Source organism: Corapipo altera, unplaced genomic scaffold (assembly GCF_003945725.1).
Source record: "Corapipo altera isolate COAL_440 unplaced genomic scaffold, ASM394572v1 60935, whole genome shotgun sequence".
NCBI classification, from domain to species: Eukaryota; Metazoa; Chordata; class Aves; order Passeriformes; family Pipridae; genus Corapipo; species Corapipo altera.
In genome coordinates this window covers 735,431-756,506 of record NW_020885003.1, presented here as the reverse complement: position 1 = coordinate 756,506, position 21,076 = coordinate 735,431, and the positions used below count along the sequence as shown (strand labels likewise).

Below are 21,076 nucleotides of genomic sequence, written 5' to 3'. Positions count from 1 at the left end.
AGCTAACCTCAGAATAATTAAAAATGCTAGGAAAAATGTTAAAGTCATAAAATCCACCTTAAAATCTCTTAAGGAAAAAAAATATTCACAGCTCAGAACCTAATCTCTGGGAACTGGCAGAGAAAAGAGAAGTGAAACATATATAAACTACAAAATACTCCCAAAAGACAAAATGAAGGAACAGACACATCACGCTGCTTGTTTTCATCAGGCTAAACATTCAAATATATGCACAAATAATACACTTTCATATATTTGTCACATGGTAAATATAAGTGCTCAGTTTTGTATCTGTGATTTGCACAAAGAATGACTAGTCCCACTCAGGTCAGTGTGAGACCTCAGCATAGTACACCACCATCTGTAACAAAACTGAGCAGTATGATTCATACCACTGTCAGCAGCCAATTTTAGGAAATCTGTGCCCTTGCATTAGTTGTACTTCTGCAGTGCCATCCATATGGCAGAGTTCTGGCAGGTTTCTCCCACTCCCTATTTAATGAGGTATGAAGAACTGCAAGCACCTTGCAAACTGTGAACTAATTCAGTATGTTCTCTAGAATTCAAAATTTCACCTATAACAAAAAAAAAGATTATATCTCTATTAACAGCTGTCAACCAGCCTCACAAAATCACATTTACCCTCCTCAGGGTAAATGTGAAGCAGTCTTTCCTTCATCTTGAAACAAATAACAGTAAAAAAGACAAAATTTTGCACCTGTGGTTAGAATAATTGAGATTTCATCCACTGACCAAAAAAAAAAAACACCAAAACCAAAAACAACCGCCAAAAAAACCCCCACTAATTGAAAACATACACACGAGCTTACTTTCTTCCATGCCTTATTTTAATTAAGTGGCTGGCTGGAACAGTCCCACAGAACAGCCAAGGAACAAAAATCATTCTCTAGTCTCCCCTCAAAAGCACATTTTCCTCTGCAGGACATCACATGAAGAAAGAAGAGTACAGGGAGTATAGTAGAACATATGACCACTGAGAATGCTGAAACCCAGCATTCATCTGATTCTGTTATGCATATTATATAATGATTCTGTAGTACATTACTCCCATAAACACATTCCTACAGTTCCTCTAAATACAATTTCAGTTTTGATGGGGTCATCATCTCTCATTTACAGGAATTAAACAGTTTAACTTATAACAAATACAAGTTTAATTTATAAAAAGTATAATTCAAGATTCCTGAAGACTCTTGAAGATTGTTGAGGAGAAAAATAATTTACTTCAATAATAACCATATTGCTTTTGTTTCTCTGACAACTAGAAAAAGAGTCTGTCCACTGAAAGATCGTAATGCATTTTTACATTTTAAAACTTTTAAAGAAAACATGTCAAGAGGTACTTCACATTTGCATATCTTACACATAGCAGAACAGTAGCTTCAGATTTCATGATCTGATTTACATTACAATTTCTATACCAGACTGTCATCTGATGTGATTTCATATAAACCCTCATATCTACAGTCATCTTTTAAAGAATAATATCAAGTCAGGCCTGTAGTATTGCAAACTTTATGCAATATGATGACTCAATTTAGCTTCTGTTGGGGAAAAAAAGTCAATAACTCACTTTTAATATGCATGATCTCGCTCCTTCTTCATCCACTCCTAAATTTTACTTTTAGGCAAAGAATCCTCTGCTGTATTTAAATTTATTTAATTTTATAATTAAATATATTATTTAATTATATAATTATATAATAAGGAGAGAGTTTCTGGGATGTCAGAGGGCAGAGAAAAGCCAGGGGTGATTTTTTATTTTTTTTTAAGGTAATTTTTAAAAGAAAGTATTTTTGCCACAACTTACTATTAGACCAGTTTGAATGCCGCTGGCATTCAGTGAAAGATTCCCATCAGGGAAAAGATTGATGATTAACTACATGCTGAAACATCTAAATTTAGTATTCAGCAATCAAATGCACTCAGGGAAAAAGCATAACCCTATAGATCCAATTTATCAAAAAGTTATGGAATTCAGAAATGGAAAGTGATACGATATGCCTAAAAATCATGGGATGGACCGACTAGCCTTCTCATAACACACCCAGGTTTATTTATTTGAATTCAAAGTTAAAATACATGCCTGGAAACTATTGCCTCAAAATGGATGCTTGTAATAAATAATGCAATTAAATTTTGCTAAAGAAAGAGAAAGAAAGCCTAAAACACTCATCCCCGATGCCAACACAGAGGACACAATTCAAATTCTTTCACCATTTCTCACCTTATCTGCGAAGGATTCAGTAACTTACTGCGACTAAGTCCAACACAACAGTGCTTACAGCACATCTACATTTGGGACTTTATTTACTTTTTAAGACTATTTAAGTCTTGCAAGAGTACTGCCATTACCCTCACAATTTATAAATGCACATATGAAAATTAAGCAGTACTGAAAACAGTAATATCTTTGAGGTTTAACGTCTCTCCCCTAAGAGAACAAATTGATTTGTACAGGTAAAGCGAGGATGACCTCACCTGTTAAGACTCTGAAATTCTGTTTTCAATAAAAAGCAACATTTTTAGCATTTGGAACATTGTGGTTTCCTACACATAGTGGGTGTTAGCTGGTTTTTTTTCTTACTATTCCCATATATCTGAACCAAAAGACACAAAGACCTATTATACATTTTACTAATGAGTTATAGGAAATGACAATTCTAAACTCATTCAGTGTTGTTTGGTGCCTCACAAACTTCCACAGGTTACTCATCCTGTTGCTTTCAGAGTGACCAGTGTATTAAAGGTGAGGCACTGTAAACCATGAAATCTCACTGCTTCCAGAGCAATCCTAGTCATCTGAACACTAAAGACCTCCTCTCTCCTTTGAACCATTTTGGCGTTCGACTATTCTTTCAGGAAGCCCATTTTGCTCATCAAACAAGTAGAAAACAACTTATTTTTGTGTGGTTATTTTCAATCCCATCTGTGACTTGCACAAGCAAAGGAGTGGACAGGACAATGGGATCAGAGGCTGAAAAAGGACAGGCACAACCCTTGCAGCAGTGTCCAGCTGTTGAGCTGTTTGACTCACCTCCTCCTAATCTTGAAAAGGGCACACACTAAAAAAATGTGAGGATAAACATAAAACATTTGTCTCCTTTTAGATGCTTGAAAAACTTGTCTTGTAATCTCCAAAACATGCTAAAGCTCATAGCGCCATAATCTCACCACCGTTTTCACCCATAGGAGGAGAGAGAGACTAGAATAGTGGATGCAGATAGCCTGACTACACCACGAGCTTATACACAGATGGACACCCAAACCTGTAGCCACAGTCCTCTGCTTTATGCTACCCCTCAATTCACCCAGAAGACTGATCTGGCAGGGCCTTTAAGATCTCCACTAAAGAGCTGGCAACTGGTGCAGTGCTACATCACAATGCCTCCATCCCTTAACTGAAAGACTGAAAGCAGGTTACCAATGCCTTCAAAGGAGACAAGTAAGAGGGGTCACTGCTCTGCCTAACCACAAAATGCCTCTGGAACTGGTGGAGCAACAACACTAGTCCAGGAATGCCCACACTGTGCTTTGCAAACAGCTCTCAGCTTGCTTTGCCACGCCGGTCTGATCACACAGCTTTCAAGCTCAGAGCTACTTTGTGCCCAGACAGCCCAGTGCCCCCAGCTGGAAGAGAAGACACACACTTAGAATGACAGTTCTTCCCCCCTGGGGGCCAGAAGATCCCTTGTTTGTGAAGTCTGTGGATTAGTCCAAAGAAAAGAGGGTCACATCAGTCTTACGTCCAGTCCTCTGCACCCACCTACGGAGCAAAAACAAGGTGAAAATCTATGATTCAGAGCAGGCTTTAGCCGGTATAATTTATGACAAGACATATATGGGATCCCATTAATCCAGGCTCAGAAAATTAATTAAGAAAGCCCCAAAAGCACAGTGGGAACCCTGCCAGCACACCAGCACACACATCATTCTTCCCAGTCGCACTGACCACTAATGTAACATAAGGAGGGATCTTGCCCCATTACAGAGCACATTGTATGTTCAGGTACTACACATTCACGTACATGTAACAGAAATACTAACACTAGCTCTGAAGCTACTATTTCACAACAATCCTCTTTGCCAGGTTAGGCATCCACCTGAATATTATTAATTGTTAATTTCAATAGAAAATACTCTGTCTTTATATATTTACATAATGCATACCAGTCATAGCTTATGTAACAGATAATGTACTATTAGTCATTAGACGAGCTCATCTTAAGAATGTCGTATCAAGTCAGGAATTAAAATTAATAAAGCTGTGCCATTTGCATAAAGTATGTCAAAATTGCAGTAAACATATCTCTGCCTTGTATTATACTAATTAAAAATTACTAAAGAAGAATTTTTTAAAAAAAGCTGAGAGTAACACCTTAGTGGCAATGAATTTAAGTTTATGCAGGCCTTGAACCAATCTTACAGTCCTTCTAAGATGCCTCAAAAAGTGGTTAAGAAAAGACAAGAGAACACCCAACCAACCAAACCAAACTAAATATGACATATTAATACCACTGTGCTGGCTCACCTCCATCCTCCACTACCACTCAGACTTAAGTAGGTGCAAATGCAAATGATACAAAAGTCACTTGAAATTCTTAAACCATAAGGAAGATCAAAATGCTATTTTTGTCTGGAAATTGTACATAAGCTAAATTGGACTTAAGACTGGAGGAATATACCTTCAAACCCTGTTCAGTCTTCCCAAGAAATTGTAGGAGCAATATATCAAATTAAAAGTTCCTGGCTAGAACTTGTAACTCAGTATGGAATATAGCATTTGATAGGAGAAGAAGAGGTACAGCTGAAGCACTTTATTAATATAATTATTTTTCATATTTCTAACACTTAGGAAAAGCAAATTAAAAAAATAAAGCATATTTACAGGATTTTCTGAGACTATTTAAAAGAACAGAAAAATACTGTATTTAGACAACTTTCAGCCACCAAAATGGGGAGTATTACATACTTCTGATTTGCATCAGTGTTTGGTATTGCTCTTGAAGAGTCTTTACCAATTTCACTTTATGAATTCAGCTGAGATAGGCTTCTTCACCTGAATATGGCAGACTGTAAAGGAAGGCATGTCTTGAAAGTGTGTAAATCATTTTCAACTGCACAGTTTTGGAGGTTGTTCTGACTTAAAACACCCAAATTTCAAAATCTCTTGCAATATAAAATTCAGAATTCAAAAAGACCCTCCTTTACAACAAAAATAATGAAAGCAAGCGCTTTGCACATTGAATGCTTTCTGGTTTGGTGAATGAGAAACATGAAAAACATGAAAAGCTTTGCATAAACTCTGTGAAGAAGTGAAATCATTCATGTGCATGTTCAGACACAGTGCAACTGAAGTAAAAGGTGCAGTTATAGAAAACAGCATGGGGTTGTGGGGAACGCACAGAAGTGCTTGGTACCTACAGGCAAAAAAAGCCCCACATCTCTTACTCCTGTATATTATTACATTTACATTCCCAGCCCACACACTCTATTAAAGCATGTTTTTTGGTGTTTTGTTTCATGTTCTTAGTTGAGAGAAAAATCTAGGGGAGCCGGCCATGTTCTTCACATGGGGGAAGTAACAGAAGGTGTGCTGTGCACCCTTTTGACTACTAACTTCCACTGTGAACAAGCTCTGTTTTGCTGGTGGAGAGGGAAGGGCTTTGGCAGCCACCTATATTGCTGGATTGTTTCCAGCAAGGTTGCTCAACAGACATCTATCCCTACCAGGAATTGTGCACAGGTGCTAGATGGATTTCTGTTTTCCTAAAGAAAACTGTAAGAAAATAAAAACTTTTCTCATTTTCACAAATTTTTTGCAATTGTTTGTCATGTTCAGGGAGTCCTTCTGTGCAGTCCTTGCAGGGAAAGGGTTCCTATTTTCATGCTGATATTTAGAGGTGCCACAGAAAACCTAACATGTTTATAGTTCAGAATTCACAGCATGGGTCCACTCAGGGGACAATGAAATACTCATTGAATGATTAACATCAGTGAAAGAGTTTCAGTCTCACATGTCAGGATAAGTCATGGACTGACAAATATTAAAGGCGGTATTTTGTTTATGAAGGGGCAATAGCCTCAGGGACAAAACATAATACAAGGAAAGTTGTGAAAGATAAAACAAAAATACTGATGGTCATGCTTGTACACAATAGCAACAGGTATGCAGGAAAAAATGCAAGGAAGTTAAATATACAGGAATTTCTTTTCATGGAAGAGATATGAAGGAGTACAAGAGGTTACACTACAAAACAGAAAAGGCGAAGCACCTTACTTCATTATCAGACACTAAGCAACAATATTTCCACTCAGTAAACATCAAGTTTATGAAAAGTGAAGCAATGTAAACAACAAAATGAGCAGCCACAAGCAGGGCTGACACAGACATTCCACAGCGTGGTTTTTAGGCAGCCTAATGATATGGACCTGTACGTTTAGACTGCCACATCTGTCATCTGTCAAGAATATCTGGATGCCCATTTCCACTCCATTCTGGTAGGTTTGAAAAAATCTCAAAAAATTCTCAGGAAGAGAAAATAAAGAAGTTACCACAAGGGAAAAAGCAGCACTTCACTGGTACTAAATGCACCAACAGCTTCCTCTTGATGAGCAGGGGTACTCATGAAAGGTGGCTGTCAGCGTGAATAAAGGCAGTCAGTGTGTGTGGAAACATGAACCAAAATACACCCTGCACAGTTTTCATTACCATATGGAAAACATGATTCACACAAAGCACTCGATTCACTCAGAAATAATCTGCTCCATTAGATGGTGTTAGCTTCCTCACTATATGCCATAAAGTTCCATTCGAGAAATGAGAAAATCCCTATTATTTCTACTCTTCCTGAGTATTTTCTGGAGTTCTCTCCAGCTAACTGGAAACATGTAAAACATTCCAGACTTGATATAGCACATCTGATACAAGGAATGTATTCATTCCCTGGGCTGTAAAGTGATATCTCTGGAGGAAGGATGGAGTGAAAATGGCACATTTCCTCTCCTACCATATAGTCATGTCCCACACGGAAGGACAAAGTGATGGCATTTATTCCAAAAAACCCATGAATTTGCAAATTAATTTTTCAAGGAGTATTGGAACATACATTCATACAAATACACTGATGAGCTTTTTCTCCTCTGGGTATAGAACAGCATAAATTGTTACAACAGCTTTACTCTAGAGATTAAGGATACTGTTTACTTATTTCAAGATATAATTTTTTTCAAAGTACCACCAGACTCTTAACAAAAAGGGAAAAGAAGATCTTTCTGTGCCATTTTGGTCTTTCCTGATCTTCTTAGGATATGAAGCACTGTAGAAACACTTCAAGTCACTATTAGATGCCAAGGAGATTTTAATGATGGTACACACCCTTGTACTTACCGTTCATTTGAACAATTTCCTAGAAGTACCTGTCAAGGCTTGAAACTACTAAATTCTGTTGAAATGTCTGCCTTATGATCACAATAGTAAGTGTTCACCAGCCATCAACATTCACAGTCTCAAACTAGGTACATTTTCTAAAGCTTCCAGGTTTTCTACTTGGCATGTTAAAACTTTGCAATTGCACATGGTTCAGACAAAAACTATAGAAATAAGGCATCAAACAGAAACTGCAACTTCACTTCCAAGCAATTAATTCAAAGTTAAACTCGAACTTGTAAAAGGTAAAAGTAAAAGGTGAACTATACACTATACATGACCTATCATTCACCCTTTACATGAAACATTGCGACAAGTTTTCCCACCCTTCCCTCCCCCAGCTTTCCAACAGCTCTCCTATTTCAACAAACACACCATCAAGAAAGAAAATCTACAGATTACCACACCAAAGCACTTGGGAGTATCAAAGGCAAAATTTGCCAATACATCTGTGGAGACAAAAAACACTGTCTGTGACAGAAGCAAGACAACCAGTCAGCGGTACACTTATATTTCACAGAATGTACTCAACATACCAAAAGGTCTCACGGAAAAATCACAGATGAGACTGACAACCACTATATAGGTGAACAAAGACACATAAAAAACAGTAAAGGGGATTACTGCCAGCAGGTTAATACCACTTAAAACCATAAACTTTCAGTCCCGATCTTCCAAAGAGACATACAAAGTATTTTCAAAAAATAATTCCTCAAACTAAACTTGTAACTAAATCAGATACCAAAATTCATAGACTGACTGCAACTATTTGCTTTATTATACTTCATTATTTTTCCTACATCCTCAACACTTCCTCCTTCCCCCTACGCCACAGGCTTCATAGGTGATTAATTTCTTTGTCTTTTTTACACTGACTCTACCTTAAAACCTCCTCTCCTGCTATCGAACTGTTGTACTTGCTCCACTGGAACCAAGATTGCTTTCTCTCAAATGGCCTAACAGCGCACGATGTTAAATTCTGACAAATAGGTTTCAAGCGGTATAATATGGCTGCTTGTGTCCTAGCTACAAAATTACTTGTGCCCAACAGCTTTTTGAGTTTTCCTTCATCCACATTTTTTTAATATTAGCTTTCCCTGCATCCTAGTTCAAAAGCACTTTAAAAGCACTTCCACAATACCAAGGCATTGCAGAAGTGTCTGATTTACAGAGCGCAATGTAAAATGATAAAAATTCGTTATAAAATTCCTACTTCGGTACTGCTGAAGTTCTTTCCCCTTGCTACAAAGCGTGGACAGAAAACCTTTCTTTCATCTCTCCCTGCAAGCCACTTCAGGAACATTCAAGGACAGGCTGGGTGGCGCTTTGAGTAACGTGGTCTAGTGAAAGGTGTCCCTGACCGTAGCAGTGGGTTTGGAATGAGGTGATCTTTGAGCTTCCTTGCAACCCAAACCATCTTACAATTCTAGGATGTTGCACTTCAGGATAATGTTATTTTCTTGCAGTAATTATCAATACAATGAATTTCACTTTGATGATTTCTTACAGTAAATTTCAATAAAATAAATTAGACTTTGATGGACATATACAATTTCCAATGTCATTAGACCTGAGATTACTTCTTTATCCTTACAGGCTTAAATAAAAACTTACATCTTTTCCCAGGACTCTAAGTTCAAACTGTGTTTCCTTGAAGTGAACTTTTGTAATTCTAGGCCTGTAATGTTGAGGAGAAAAAAAGACAAGACAGAACTTCATGAGCCTTTAATTTCATGCATCATAAAATATAAAGTTGCATATATTTACACACAAAGACAAAAACGAATTCACAGGTAGGTTTATTTTTCAGGTATGACCCAGATATCAGCAAAAAATTAGTGGTATGTAAACATTTCAACGAGAGTATGGTAAAGGTGATCTACTGTTTTCAATACCTGGATTATCAAAGAATTAAAAATCTGCATAATCCAGAGAAATATTAAGAATTTCAAGTATACTTTTTTCTATTGCTATAATTAACCTTTCAAAGAGATATCACAAACCATACATTTCCATACAACACTAGTTTTGTGTTAGTGCAGACTGCACATTTAAATAATACATACCAGAAATATTTTCCTACTTGTTTTTTATTCTTGTAGACAACAACTCCTATGGGTGTTAATCCTAAAAAGTATTCAGATTTGTTTTCACCCTAGAAAATAAAAGTGTACGTCATTCACACAGTTGCAAGTTTTATCACAATAGCACTGAGGTCCAGTGAGGAAGTCATCCTGATGACTTGAATATAATGGTTTTGCTCTCTGTGCAAACGGGAAAACAGTACTTGATCTACAGACAAGATCCTATACAAGACTTTGTATGCAAGGGGGCAATGAGGCAAGAAAGAATGGCAGTGAGGGAAAGAATGAGAGTTTCCACATGCCATGGTGAAAACCAAAAATAACTATTTTTTTTTTAATATGGAATTACTTTTGGCTATTTGGCAGATGGCCAAAACTCAGAAACTAAACTCTTTATTGAGGTATGAATGTAACAGATATCTCAACTTTCAGCTAAAGGAAAATAGCAATTTTCTGATCTATTCTACTATGATACAACCACACAGCTGCCCTCTCCAGCCTAAACTAGTGTCAGTTGCACACTGCTAAAAAGTGAAGTAGCTCCTTTGGGAGAGACAAGCTTTTTTTTTTGTCATGTTTTGTTAAGAATGGGCAATGGCATACAGGGAACAGCCACGTGCATCATCTCCTCCAAAGGAAACCATTCCTGAAATCAGTATACAAATAAATCTGAGAGAGAACAGAGTAAAAATGCTGGTGCTGAGGGGTAGAAAGTGCCCACCTCTGCAGTTTATGGTCAGTAACCAAAATCAGAAGCACCCTACACTTGAAAGAGTGCAAACCTTAGTGGATGAGGTTAAAAGAAAGTTAACTGAAAAAGCTCATTCATCTGCCCACTTTAGGCAACCAGGAAGAGCACTGCAATCTCTAAACTAGTGGAGCATGAACAGCAAAAAACCACTAATCGTGAGACAGACTGACTGTGGAAAGTGCCCTGTGTAATTACAGACCTTACGAAGTCAAGCACACCTGGCAAGTTCTGACTGTGCTCCTCAGTGAATTAACTGCTAAAGGTGACTTTACTTTTAATATGATCAAATGAGAAAAAAAATACATCTCATCATGTGTGTGGCTTCAGTCTCAAATGAGGGCTTCTGCTGCTGCTGTAATATAAGTAGGAACAATGATTAGATGGATTAGACTTGGGCATACTGGAAATCATCCCTCACTACCCAGGCAGGGATTTCATTGCACAGTAAAAGCAAGCCATGAGGAAAAAATAAATTCCAAGCTCTGTTAATTTAACATGATTTTTTTGAATTATGTTGAATCTTGCTCCAGTTCACTCCCCCAGTTTTCTATGGGTGGGAGGGGCACAGAGCATGAGATATGAATACAATTAAGCCACAGGGTGCATTAAAAAATACTTTATATTGCAGGCTACACATTTTTCGACAGGAAATACACATTTAATCTTCTGGTAGTATCTTGATTTCTTTATTTTTTTTCAAGCAATTTTACTAAGTGTTAATCTAACTCAGTGAACTATCTACATTACAACTTCCCATTTGAACTCCTGATTTTCTTTTATTAAAAAAAACCTGCCACAAGTGCAATTATTCAAACAAGACAGAATGATGTTTTCACCAGCAGCACATAGCCTCCAGGTGATGACTTGGATCCAATCCCAATTTAATGCTAATATACAAAAAAAGTGAAGGCTTTTGATGAGCCAGTACAGATAACTTGCAATGCTGCATGATGCAACATGGGAAAAACTGAAAACGTACTCTGGATCTTTAGTAAAACCTTCACGACAAATATTTTAAAAAGCCAGGTATGCTCCTGCTACCCCACACTAATTTTTGCAACAGTATTGAAAAGGTTTCAGGAGACACTTGTTCTTATTAAACAAGAATAATATGCAAATTTTTCTGTCAAAGACAAAGGCTATAGCTCTCACTCTTCTCTCCTGAGACTTTGTCTGTTTACTTCTTATCTATCTGAATTGGTTTTTTCCAGAGCATAACTGATGGCTTTTTTATAGGTGTTATAGAATCATAGCATTTAATCTGAAAACCATTAGGCTTCTGTATGTATGAATGACTGAATTGTCTCCATCCATAAGTATCTCTTCCTTTGCATTTCTTAAATACAGTGTTTCCTTTCAAGTTATTCTGTGGACTGTTTCCTGCATTAGTATAATTTTTTTTTTCATTGTTAGCAAGTTTAAACAATACTTACATAAACAGGATGGAGATCAACTCCATACATTTCCAGGGATTTGGCCACGCCTAAGTAGTTTACTTCTGCCTCAGCAGGAACTTGACCCCTGTAAACAAAATCCTGTGTAAGAACTTTGCACTTCCAGTCAAAATATAAAAATCAATCATATTAATAAATACAGTTTGTTGGACACATACACAGACCTTCTTACCATTTTTTAGACTGTTACTTTGTCTTTTCAATAATCGACTTCTTGCTCCAAGTAAGACTAGATCTCTACTGGTCTCCTACCACAGACATATATGCTATCATATATACAATGTGTGCCTACTACAGTGTCTAATCTTTTCCCCGTAAACACACTTCAGATATTCTATTTTTAGGCTCCAATATGCCAAATAACTTTTTTCCCAATAACTATATGATTTTCACTGAAGCAGGAATGGTATGACTGACTGGGCTACTATTTCCCCATAGCAGTGCTGAAGCTACAGATGATTTCTGAAAGTAAGGTTCATGACTTCAGACAAAATATTCGTTTCTTCAAAAAACCTATAAAAAGTCACACCAAATGGCAATAGCCCAGCGTGCCACTTTGAAAACAAAGTTTGGCATTTGTCTCATGGGATTAGCAGCTTCAAAGATCCAGCCTGCCTTCCTATCTGCAGATATCGATCCCTCAGTTGAAAAGTACCATCAGCTGCATTCTGGTAGTAAACAACTGGGGGAAACTGGGAGGAAAAAAAAAAAACCAACAAAAAACAAAACAGCTACTAGGAACATATTTGACTTCACCTACAGAGTATTTATTTTCAAAAAGAACAAAATAACTAAATAAATTTAAAGCCTTATCCCCAGAATTTAATTTGTTCTTCCCTTAATATCTGCCATTGATAAAAGAGTAAGATTCTGGTTTGTAAGCTTGAAATAGCTGAAACTGCATTTTCATTTTCACTCCTTTTCAACACTTCTGTGAAAGCTGTTGGACTGTTATTGGGAAAGTACAGCATATCTTATATAAATATCAGCTCAAAAAGATGTATAACCAGCTTCACCCTGTGATTCTTTTCTTAGGGAAATATTTCACTGGATTTGCTACCTTTCAAGTCCAATGTGTGAAGCAGAGCTCAACATTTTGATTCAAGACTTGGAAAGGTCCTGTAATATGCACATTCCTGCTTCTTGTCTCCCCATTCTCTCTAGCCCAGCAGCTACTGTCCAGGTTTTCCCAACTTTGTGTTATGCCTGACAAGGTAAAACCCACATCCAACGTCAAAGACGTGAAATGGCATTGCTAAATGCAATAGTAGAAGTTTTCAAAATGCCTCCTTTGCATCTGAGAGATGGGCTGATCCAGCTCATCTTATCCCTGCTTCAGATGATAGCTCTTCTTTCCAAAGACTCCTGGAAATGCAGCAGATCTAAAGCTCATAAGAAAAATCCCTTTCTTCTAGAGCTGGATTTCCCAGTAGATGTGTAATTCATTGTCTGTATTCACAATACGTAGAACTCTGGATATTCAGCACATCAGTGATGTCACATCTGTCATATCTTTTATCAACTTTTGCTCTAAAAATTTAGTCCACAGCATGATTTTGTTCACTGGAGCAGTACTATCTCAGTGAGCTCCCAAGCAGACTAAATATCAGTCCTGAGAAAAGCAGATTACCCCATTACTGAGTTAGTGTTAGAATCCAGCACCAATTTAAATACTGAAGTTAACCTGTCCTTAGTGACCTTTCTCAGAAAAATGCTGATGCACTTATTCCTCTATTTTCATTTATCTCTGAAAGTATTAAAGGGCTGAAATGACAAATAAGTGTGTGTCTTTTTATAACATACCTACATGTTACAAACATAACATAATGTTTCATATTTGTATAAAAACCTGTATTTGCAAAAAATATTAAAGGAAGTAGAGATGTGAGCTGGAGCTTCTGAAGGAAGAAGATGGAAGCCTGAAGTCACTGCTTGATCCTCTACACGTGCATGATGACTTTGGGTCACCTCACACTGCTATTCGACCTTGGGATTGTCACGCTGGTTTATAGATGGGACAACAGTCACAGCAGGGAGGCTGCAGAGACTTGATGCAGTCAGAAACCCCCTCCACCCTCTGACTTCCCTCACCTTTCTTGATTTAGAAATTTCCTCAGAAAGCTGCATCCTTACTGAATCCCTGAATAGCTATTGTGCTGTGTAAAACAAAACTGAGAGAAAACACTCAATCAAAAATTGTTTTTCTGGACGTAACTAGCAGAAACAAGGTATGTGCTACATCTGTCCTGAAAAAACCAAACAAACAAGCCCTGTGTTTTTGTGCTGAGATCCAGAAAGAATAAAACAGTTCTTCCAAACCATATCACAAACCTGTCCCGGAAACATCTCCAATCAATGAGATAATTTGGGATGCCTTCAGCCATTACAGCTTCAAACTTCTTAACTAAAGAGATTGCTGTCACCTGTGCAGAAGTCAATGCTGGGAGCGCTGATGATAAAAATCAGGCTGAGCTAGTAGTGGGTATACCTCAATTTTACTCTGTTCTGTTGCTACTAATTCCCTGACACCTAACTGCAGTCAAGCAGCAAGAGAGTATCAGAGGCCTAAGTTAATAAGCATATAAAAACACTAGAGACTGTTATGACAGTTAACACTCCACAAGCACTGTTCCCCTGGCTTCTGAATTTCATCTTCAAGGTTACAAACCTTTTGAAGCAAATGGGTTTCAATAAGATTTACTGATGACTACACTAATGACTACAGAAGCTTTGGAGAGAGGAATAAAGGCTGCTTAGTATTGGTGGTCTGGTTCACAATAATTAACCTCAAGTTTCATTCTCACAAACAAATTCTGTGATGTTGAACCCAGCAAACTATCTGTGACTCAGTTTCCAACCTCTGGAACAGAAAAACCAATACTTTTTTACTTCACAGAAACATCCGTAGCAAGTTCTCCGAAATACATCAATTACTATAACGCTGTCATGCAACCTAACAGAAATACTTATTGAACAACAGACTCTCTTCCCTGGAAGAGAAAGCTCAGGTATTCTGGCAACTGTCACAGGCTGCAATTACTGGAGAACTTTTCAAAGAGAACAGCTGTGATCCTGAGTTAATACCTATTCTCATTAAACAAGACACAAATCACAGTAATAAACAATACTACAGGCAAAAATTACTTAACCTTTATCCAGACTGTGGCTTCATTACAGCAAGAGAATCAAGATATCTAGATTTACATACAAGATGGGTGATTATCTCTGCATTACTTTGACAAATGGTTTGATGAGCATATTCATAAAATGTTTCTTACTGCTCTCATATTAACAAATATATCACAATTGCACCTAACCTGGATTTGTTAGAACAAGCATCTTTACACTTACCATGAACATGAGCTTGGACATAAGCAAGTAAATGTTTATTTTGGCTTTATATATGGTTGAACTTCTGGCACATGTTTTACTAAAACTGCTGGTTCTGAAACACCCATACCTAGGTCTGACAGACCTCACATTTCCAGTTATTGTACTACCCAGTTCCTAAAAGAACAACTTCAGTTATATAAAACCTTTTCTGTTTCTGAAAAGCACAACTGGATGCCCTGTGCTCTTTCCTCAAGTCCAGAGATCTCCGCTCTGTACCACAAATTGTTCCTCCCCACCTACCAAGCATCTCTGAATCTGGCATTAACCGACAAGTTCCCAACAGTACTGAATTCTTACATCAGAGTTTTGTGTATTTGTTCTATGGCATCCTCCAGCTCTTCCTTCTGGTCTGGGACAAAGCGGTACTCTGAGACATAGCCTGCGGTGTGCTTGTACGGGTCATAGTCCCCCAGCTCAGCTGCAGGACACAAGAAGAAAACAAAGGTCACCTATTTTCAGTGTTTTATCTCAACCAGAAAATATGTCTGGGAGTGCAAATGGAGATAAATATCCTGAAACACTCAGAGGGAAGGTCTTCTAGCGGCATTGTTTCTTGTGAGGAATCACAAGGCTTCCTTTTTCAATAAAATATTGATGTATTTCCTAGATATTAAATTCACTTTCAAAATAAAAATAACTTTTTAAAGAATTTTCTTAAAGGAAAGAACATAATGAGTAGTCAATATAAATTTCTTTGAAACTATCCTGAATTTGTCATGTCTGTTCATATGCTGTAATTATAAAAAAAATATGCACCTTGGTCAGAACTCACATCTACTATCTTAACTATAATTGCATCTATCTGAGAAACTCTGCAAAAGTTAGTATTTGTATTTTTTAATAACTCTGAGTAACATCTGTAGACTGGGATTCTCTGAGAAAGACTTCACAGAAGGTTTCTATCCAATTCCCACTAAACCAAAAGCATAGCCAAAATAAGGCTTCAAGAGCCAAGAAGGAAAAGACTCATCTAATTAACGATGTTTCTTTCCAGAATGTTGGAATGACATTGTTAGAAAAAGCCCCTGATCCACTCCATAAGAATGCTGAGAAGTTTCTCTGGAAAACCACCATAAAAATATCATGGTTCTTGCCCACAGTAGGAATAAGAAGAGGAATTACTACAACATCAACAACTCCAGCACACTCAATAAGAAAACTGGTGTATTCAGCAAACTATGCCATGGATACTGATTTTTCCACCAACACCACTATAAAAGTCTGCAATCTTTGATCACAAAAGGAGGAAAACAACTCCTGTGTTAATGAACGGATCTGCTCAGAGGCCAAAGATGACACCCAGACACAACCTGAATGGTGAAAGCCAGGCCTGTGGCTGAAGCAGAACATATGGCTTCTTCTCCAGATCTCAGCAGCTGCTAGCTCCACTGGGAAATACACCACTGATAGCATTACACCAGCAGAGCTCCTCAGTTATTTCGAATTCCCACAAACACACTTAATCTCAGTTTGGAATAGAACATAAGCCTGGTCTAGCACATCACCCTTGAAAAAGCACCCTGGACCATGGTGTTGGTGCCTTGCATTTATATGTTTAGTATTTGACATATATTCAGTTCATATGTTCAGTATAGACATTTCTCAGGTGTCTTTCTATATTTGAGCAACTGCAAACCCTAAATAAAAGGATAAAGATTTTTATAGAGTCCATGGGAATGCACGCTTGCTGGTGCCTGGACTAACTTTAACCTACTGGACGTAACCTTTGCCATGCTTTAACTCTGCTCTTCCCATAAGCTTTCTCATTGTTTCTCAACAGAATATCTGAGATTAGAATCATAGGAACAGAATATTATACCAAAACTACAGCTCTAACCTACTTAAAATTGATTACAGGAGAAAAATGTATTCTTTTTATTCATTTCTCATAATACAATGAAGATATTACCATCATTGCATATTTTCCTGCTTCATATTTGCCATATTTTTTTAGGGAAATCTGTTCAGAATGGCCATCTATTTACAGTTCTTTAGATGAAATCAGTCACATTAGTTTTTTTCTGTTTTAAATTAAATTCATAAAGTGTTAATGATGTCTTCAGTCACCACTTAAAATTAGTCATAATGCATGATTAAAAGAAATAAGCTCTCAATTGGTCAGAAGAACTTACACTGAATTATATATGCTCCCAGCTGTGCTGCAGTGTTGATTGGACAAGGTAAACGGCCCTGTAAAACATCTTGCTTTACCTGCAAGAAAAACTGATACCTAAAACATAAAGAGAAAACAAAGTTGTTATTTTAAGCCTGATGCACCAAAAATATTTCGAAGTCACCCAGTCAACTGTAGACATACCATGTACCATAATTATGTGACAATAAAAATTTGTATTCCTCTATTAATGGGTTTTCCCACATTGACCTTGAAGTACCAACTAAGATTTATCTAGTGAAACAACCTAGGTAGAGGAGCACTCTGTAGTTTTCTCGTCTGCTTATATTGTGCAAATGCAAATAATTTTCCCCCTAATAATGTCATTTCACTCTTTTGGCTTTCATAGAGCAGTGAGGAAGTAGGGACGAGTACCATGATCAGAAAAATTGAACAAGAAACCTGTAAAAGGGCCAAAGTTTAACCTGACCAGTGGTTAACATAAAGGAGAACTGAGTATTGGATACTTCTTTACTCTAATATTTCCTCTCCACACACCAGAGTATCAGCTATAATGTAGCAAGCAGGTTTGATGGAGTCCATACCTCCATGTCCTTCTTGCAACAGAGATGGTAGGGGTAAAAATGTAATTTTCAAAGTCATAACCTGCTTCTACACTTGACAAAGCAAATACTGAGAGCACTTACAGTAAATAAATATGCATAAAGTAGAAAAGTAAAGACAAGGAAACAAGCCATCATACAAAGGATCTGCTTGGTTTTGCAACTCACCATAATAATTTACAGGAAATCTTTTAAACACTGTTTGAATTTTGTCCAGTTTTATGACAACAGATTTATGCAGTGCCTCACACCATCCTAAGTGAATGCCTTTCACTAGCTCCTACAAAACTAACAATATTGAGAAGGTAGCTTTTCGTAGAAAGAAAAGGATCATCCATACAAGCACATAGCTTTTTCATTATTCACTAGTTCAATGTTATCTACATAGAAGCCTTTAGCTACACTGCAAATAATTACTCTGTGTTGGTACAAGTTACTTACGAAAGCACCTTAGAATGATCTATAAGTTCAAAGTGCACCTACACTGCTTTCATGGAAGTTTACAAACTGCAGGTTACACACAGCTGACTCTCAAAACATTTAAGATCCAAGCAAATTTACTAGACTTTTCAGCCAGATGAGCCCCTGAACAAGGATGCCGATGTCTTTCTGATTAATGATCCTCCAGAATTCATGCTGTGACAGATAATAGGAATGTCCATCCTCTAAAAAATGGTTAATAATCTCCACCTTAAAGGAGCAGGGCACTGCATAAGAATTTTTTGGGAATGTCATTAGGCAACACAAAGCACGTAGTGTTTCTTCACTAAGTACTACTTCGAGCTTATGCTTGCAGTCCTACCTACACAAATCTTCTTTGTTTGAATTATGATAACGACAAAGAGGATTTTACACCTCCTGTGAAGTACACAAAATCTTCTTTTCAATATGAAATGCATTTCTTATATGCACCTGTATTTCTATTAGCACTTCTCCATCTCTACAAAACAGAGCTTTGTACCACATGATGCTACAAATTTATTTTCCTTGGAAAGGCACCTATATTTCTGCATTCTCATAGTGTAATCTCAAAATAAAACAGCATAGGAATCTCCAAAACAGCTACCTTCTTGTAAAAAGAGAGCCAACTTTAAGTGCTTAAGTGATTCCTATGAAGTGAACAATCTCAATTCCCACTGAAGCCACTAAGCTCCTCACAAAATTACGCCATTTGTCCAAACTCATAGCTAAAGCACTTTTGTCTTGTGTTCTGTCAAGTTTGTTATGCATATATTATAGTGCCTAAGTGTCAGTTTCTTCTAGCAAACACATCCAGCAAACACTGCAGTATGAGCTTTTGCCTACAAGGCAGACAGATTTTGATGCAAGCAATTATAGATTTGACAGGTTTTCATTATTTGCAGAGAGTAATCATGTAATGACACAGATCATTAACATCTAATAACAACAGAGTTCACTCTCATATTCTTTAAAGTAATAAATACATGCTTCAATTGGCTAGCACAAAATAGTTAACACATCACTGGAACTATACAGTTAGGCAGAAAATTATTAGCATAAATAAAAGTAGGGTCTTTAATGCCCCCTAAGTGAAGGACCTTTAAGGGTGCCTTCCAAGCCTAGTTATTCTAAACAGGTGGGGTTTTGTTGGTTTTTTTGGATGGTTGGTTTCCACTCCCCCGTCCTCTGGACAAAAAAAAGTACCTTCCTGCCAAGACTTAAGAGCCTACAGAAATAAATGCTCATAAATATTGAGGGTATTTGACTAATCAATGTGTTTTGTAGAAGACTGTCAATACAATATATCTGAAGCTCTCCCTCTGCATGATGTGTCAGTTCTGCATGACCATATACTGACATGAACAGAGGCTCCCTAATCACACTACAACATTTCTTGACTGGATTCACACATGTAATCAACAGTGCAGATCACTGACTGAAGATCACAGGGCAAAGAGAAACAATTTTTGAAAATTTAGCCCCCTGCCTCCACCCTGACCCCCGTGAGGAAATCACAACAGGTTCAGTGGCCAAAGCTCCCTTCCCAGGGCCATCTTTCCCTGGGAGCAGGATTTAAAGTACAAGAAAAGTACAAGAAAACTACAAGAAAAATGCATCAAAATTCCATGGTACAGGGGCATCCCACGGCCACCAACTTATGCTCTTTTACCTGTGAAGTCACAGCATTTATTATTTATACCAGGCCAGACTCAGCCTCTTTTATTGGAGACTTCCATTCCTTGTGCCAGTAAGGAAACAAAAGAATTTTCTCACTCCAGTATAGGAAAACTATTCTGCCTGTTCTGCAACAGCTGCCACCTTTGGTTAATGAAAATTAAAAACCTTGCATGCATTCTAATGAATTCTCATGTGTCATATTCTTACGACATCAAAAGAAATATTTTGGTATTTGTTAATGCAAGCCAGCACACTAATTTTGTCCGCCTACCTACCCAAACTCTCAAATTTCTTTTGAACCTAAAACTAATTGTCTGAGACATTTCATAAATAAACCAAACAGAAAACTCTGTGTGAGAGAGTTCAGATAACCATGTGTGTGCATGTGTCTGTGCATGCATGTGCATATGTTACTGTGTACATACTCATATTTTGTAGAGGCCAAGCTTAGGTAAAAGAATCAGAAGCATGTAACTCTTCAATTTCCTTCACATATTTTTAGAAAGACCAAAGAAATCTTCTTGAAAAACAGCTCAGGAATTTTTGCTATGGCCAATAAAGAAGAACATTCATTGTATTTACATTTGATATCCAAGTAAACTCTAAACTTGATTATAGCACAATATAAAAGCAGAAAAAAAAACCACCACCACCACAAATGTACATCAAGGCCTTTTGGTTTTTGATGCACTAGAGAACACCTTTTCTTCTTGGGCTTCCAAACAGTTGTCCATACCAACCACTGTGAATCTCATAGCAATTTTCTTTCTACACATCAAATGTTCAAGCAAAAACATTCGGATGTTCAAGCAAAAACATTCGGATGTTCAAGCAAAAAACAACAACCCAGACACACCACAACAATATGTACCTGGCTGAAATACATCACTAGTCTGAGAACAACAAACTATCCTTTCATTGAATACTATACCTTGTTATTTCTTCTTTAAGTTTACACGGATCCTCTGCATAAAATTTAATGCCAAAATACAGAGTGTATGGTGGTCCAGCTGAGTGAAAAAACATTTGGTATAAAAATTAGTTGTCATGAACTGTTATTGTTATGAAC

General features: G+C 37.3%; 1 protein-coding gene across 6 annotated transcripts in view; it reads right to left on the bottom strand.

Moving 5' to 3' along the window:
- The window catches only part of EPB41L4A (erythrocyte membrane protein band 4.1 like 4A), a 140,909-nt gene that overhangs the window by 45,104 nt on the left and 74,729 nt on the right, over positions 1-21,076 (bottom strand). For all 6 annotated transcript variants that reach the window (XM_027667200.1, XM_027667204.1, XM_027667202.1 and 3 more), the window contains exons 4-9: positions 20,939-21,017; positions 17,265-17,362; positions 15,430-15,550; positions 11,719-11,806; positions 9,517-9,605; positions 9,065-9,128 (exon numbers count right to left, since the gene is read on the bottom strand). In XM_027667200.1, the coding sequence (XP_027523001.1) occupies positions 9,065-9,128; positions 9,517-9,605; positions 11,719-11,806; positions 15,430-15,550; positions 17,265-17,362; positions 20,939-21,017 (539 nt within the window). The remainder of the gene's footprint in view (positions 1-9,064; positions 9,129-9,516; positions 9,606-11,718; positions 11,807-15,429; positions 15,551-17,264; positions 17,363-20,938; positions 21,018-21,076) is intronic.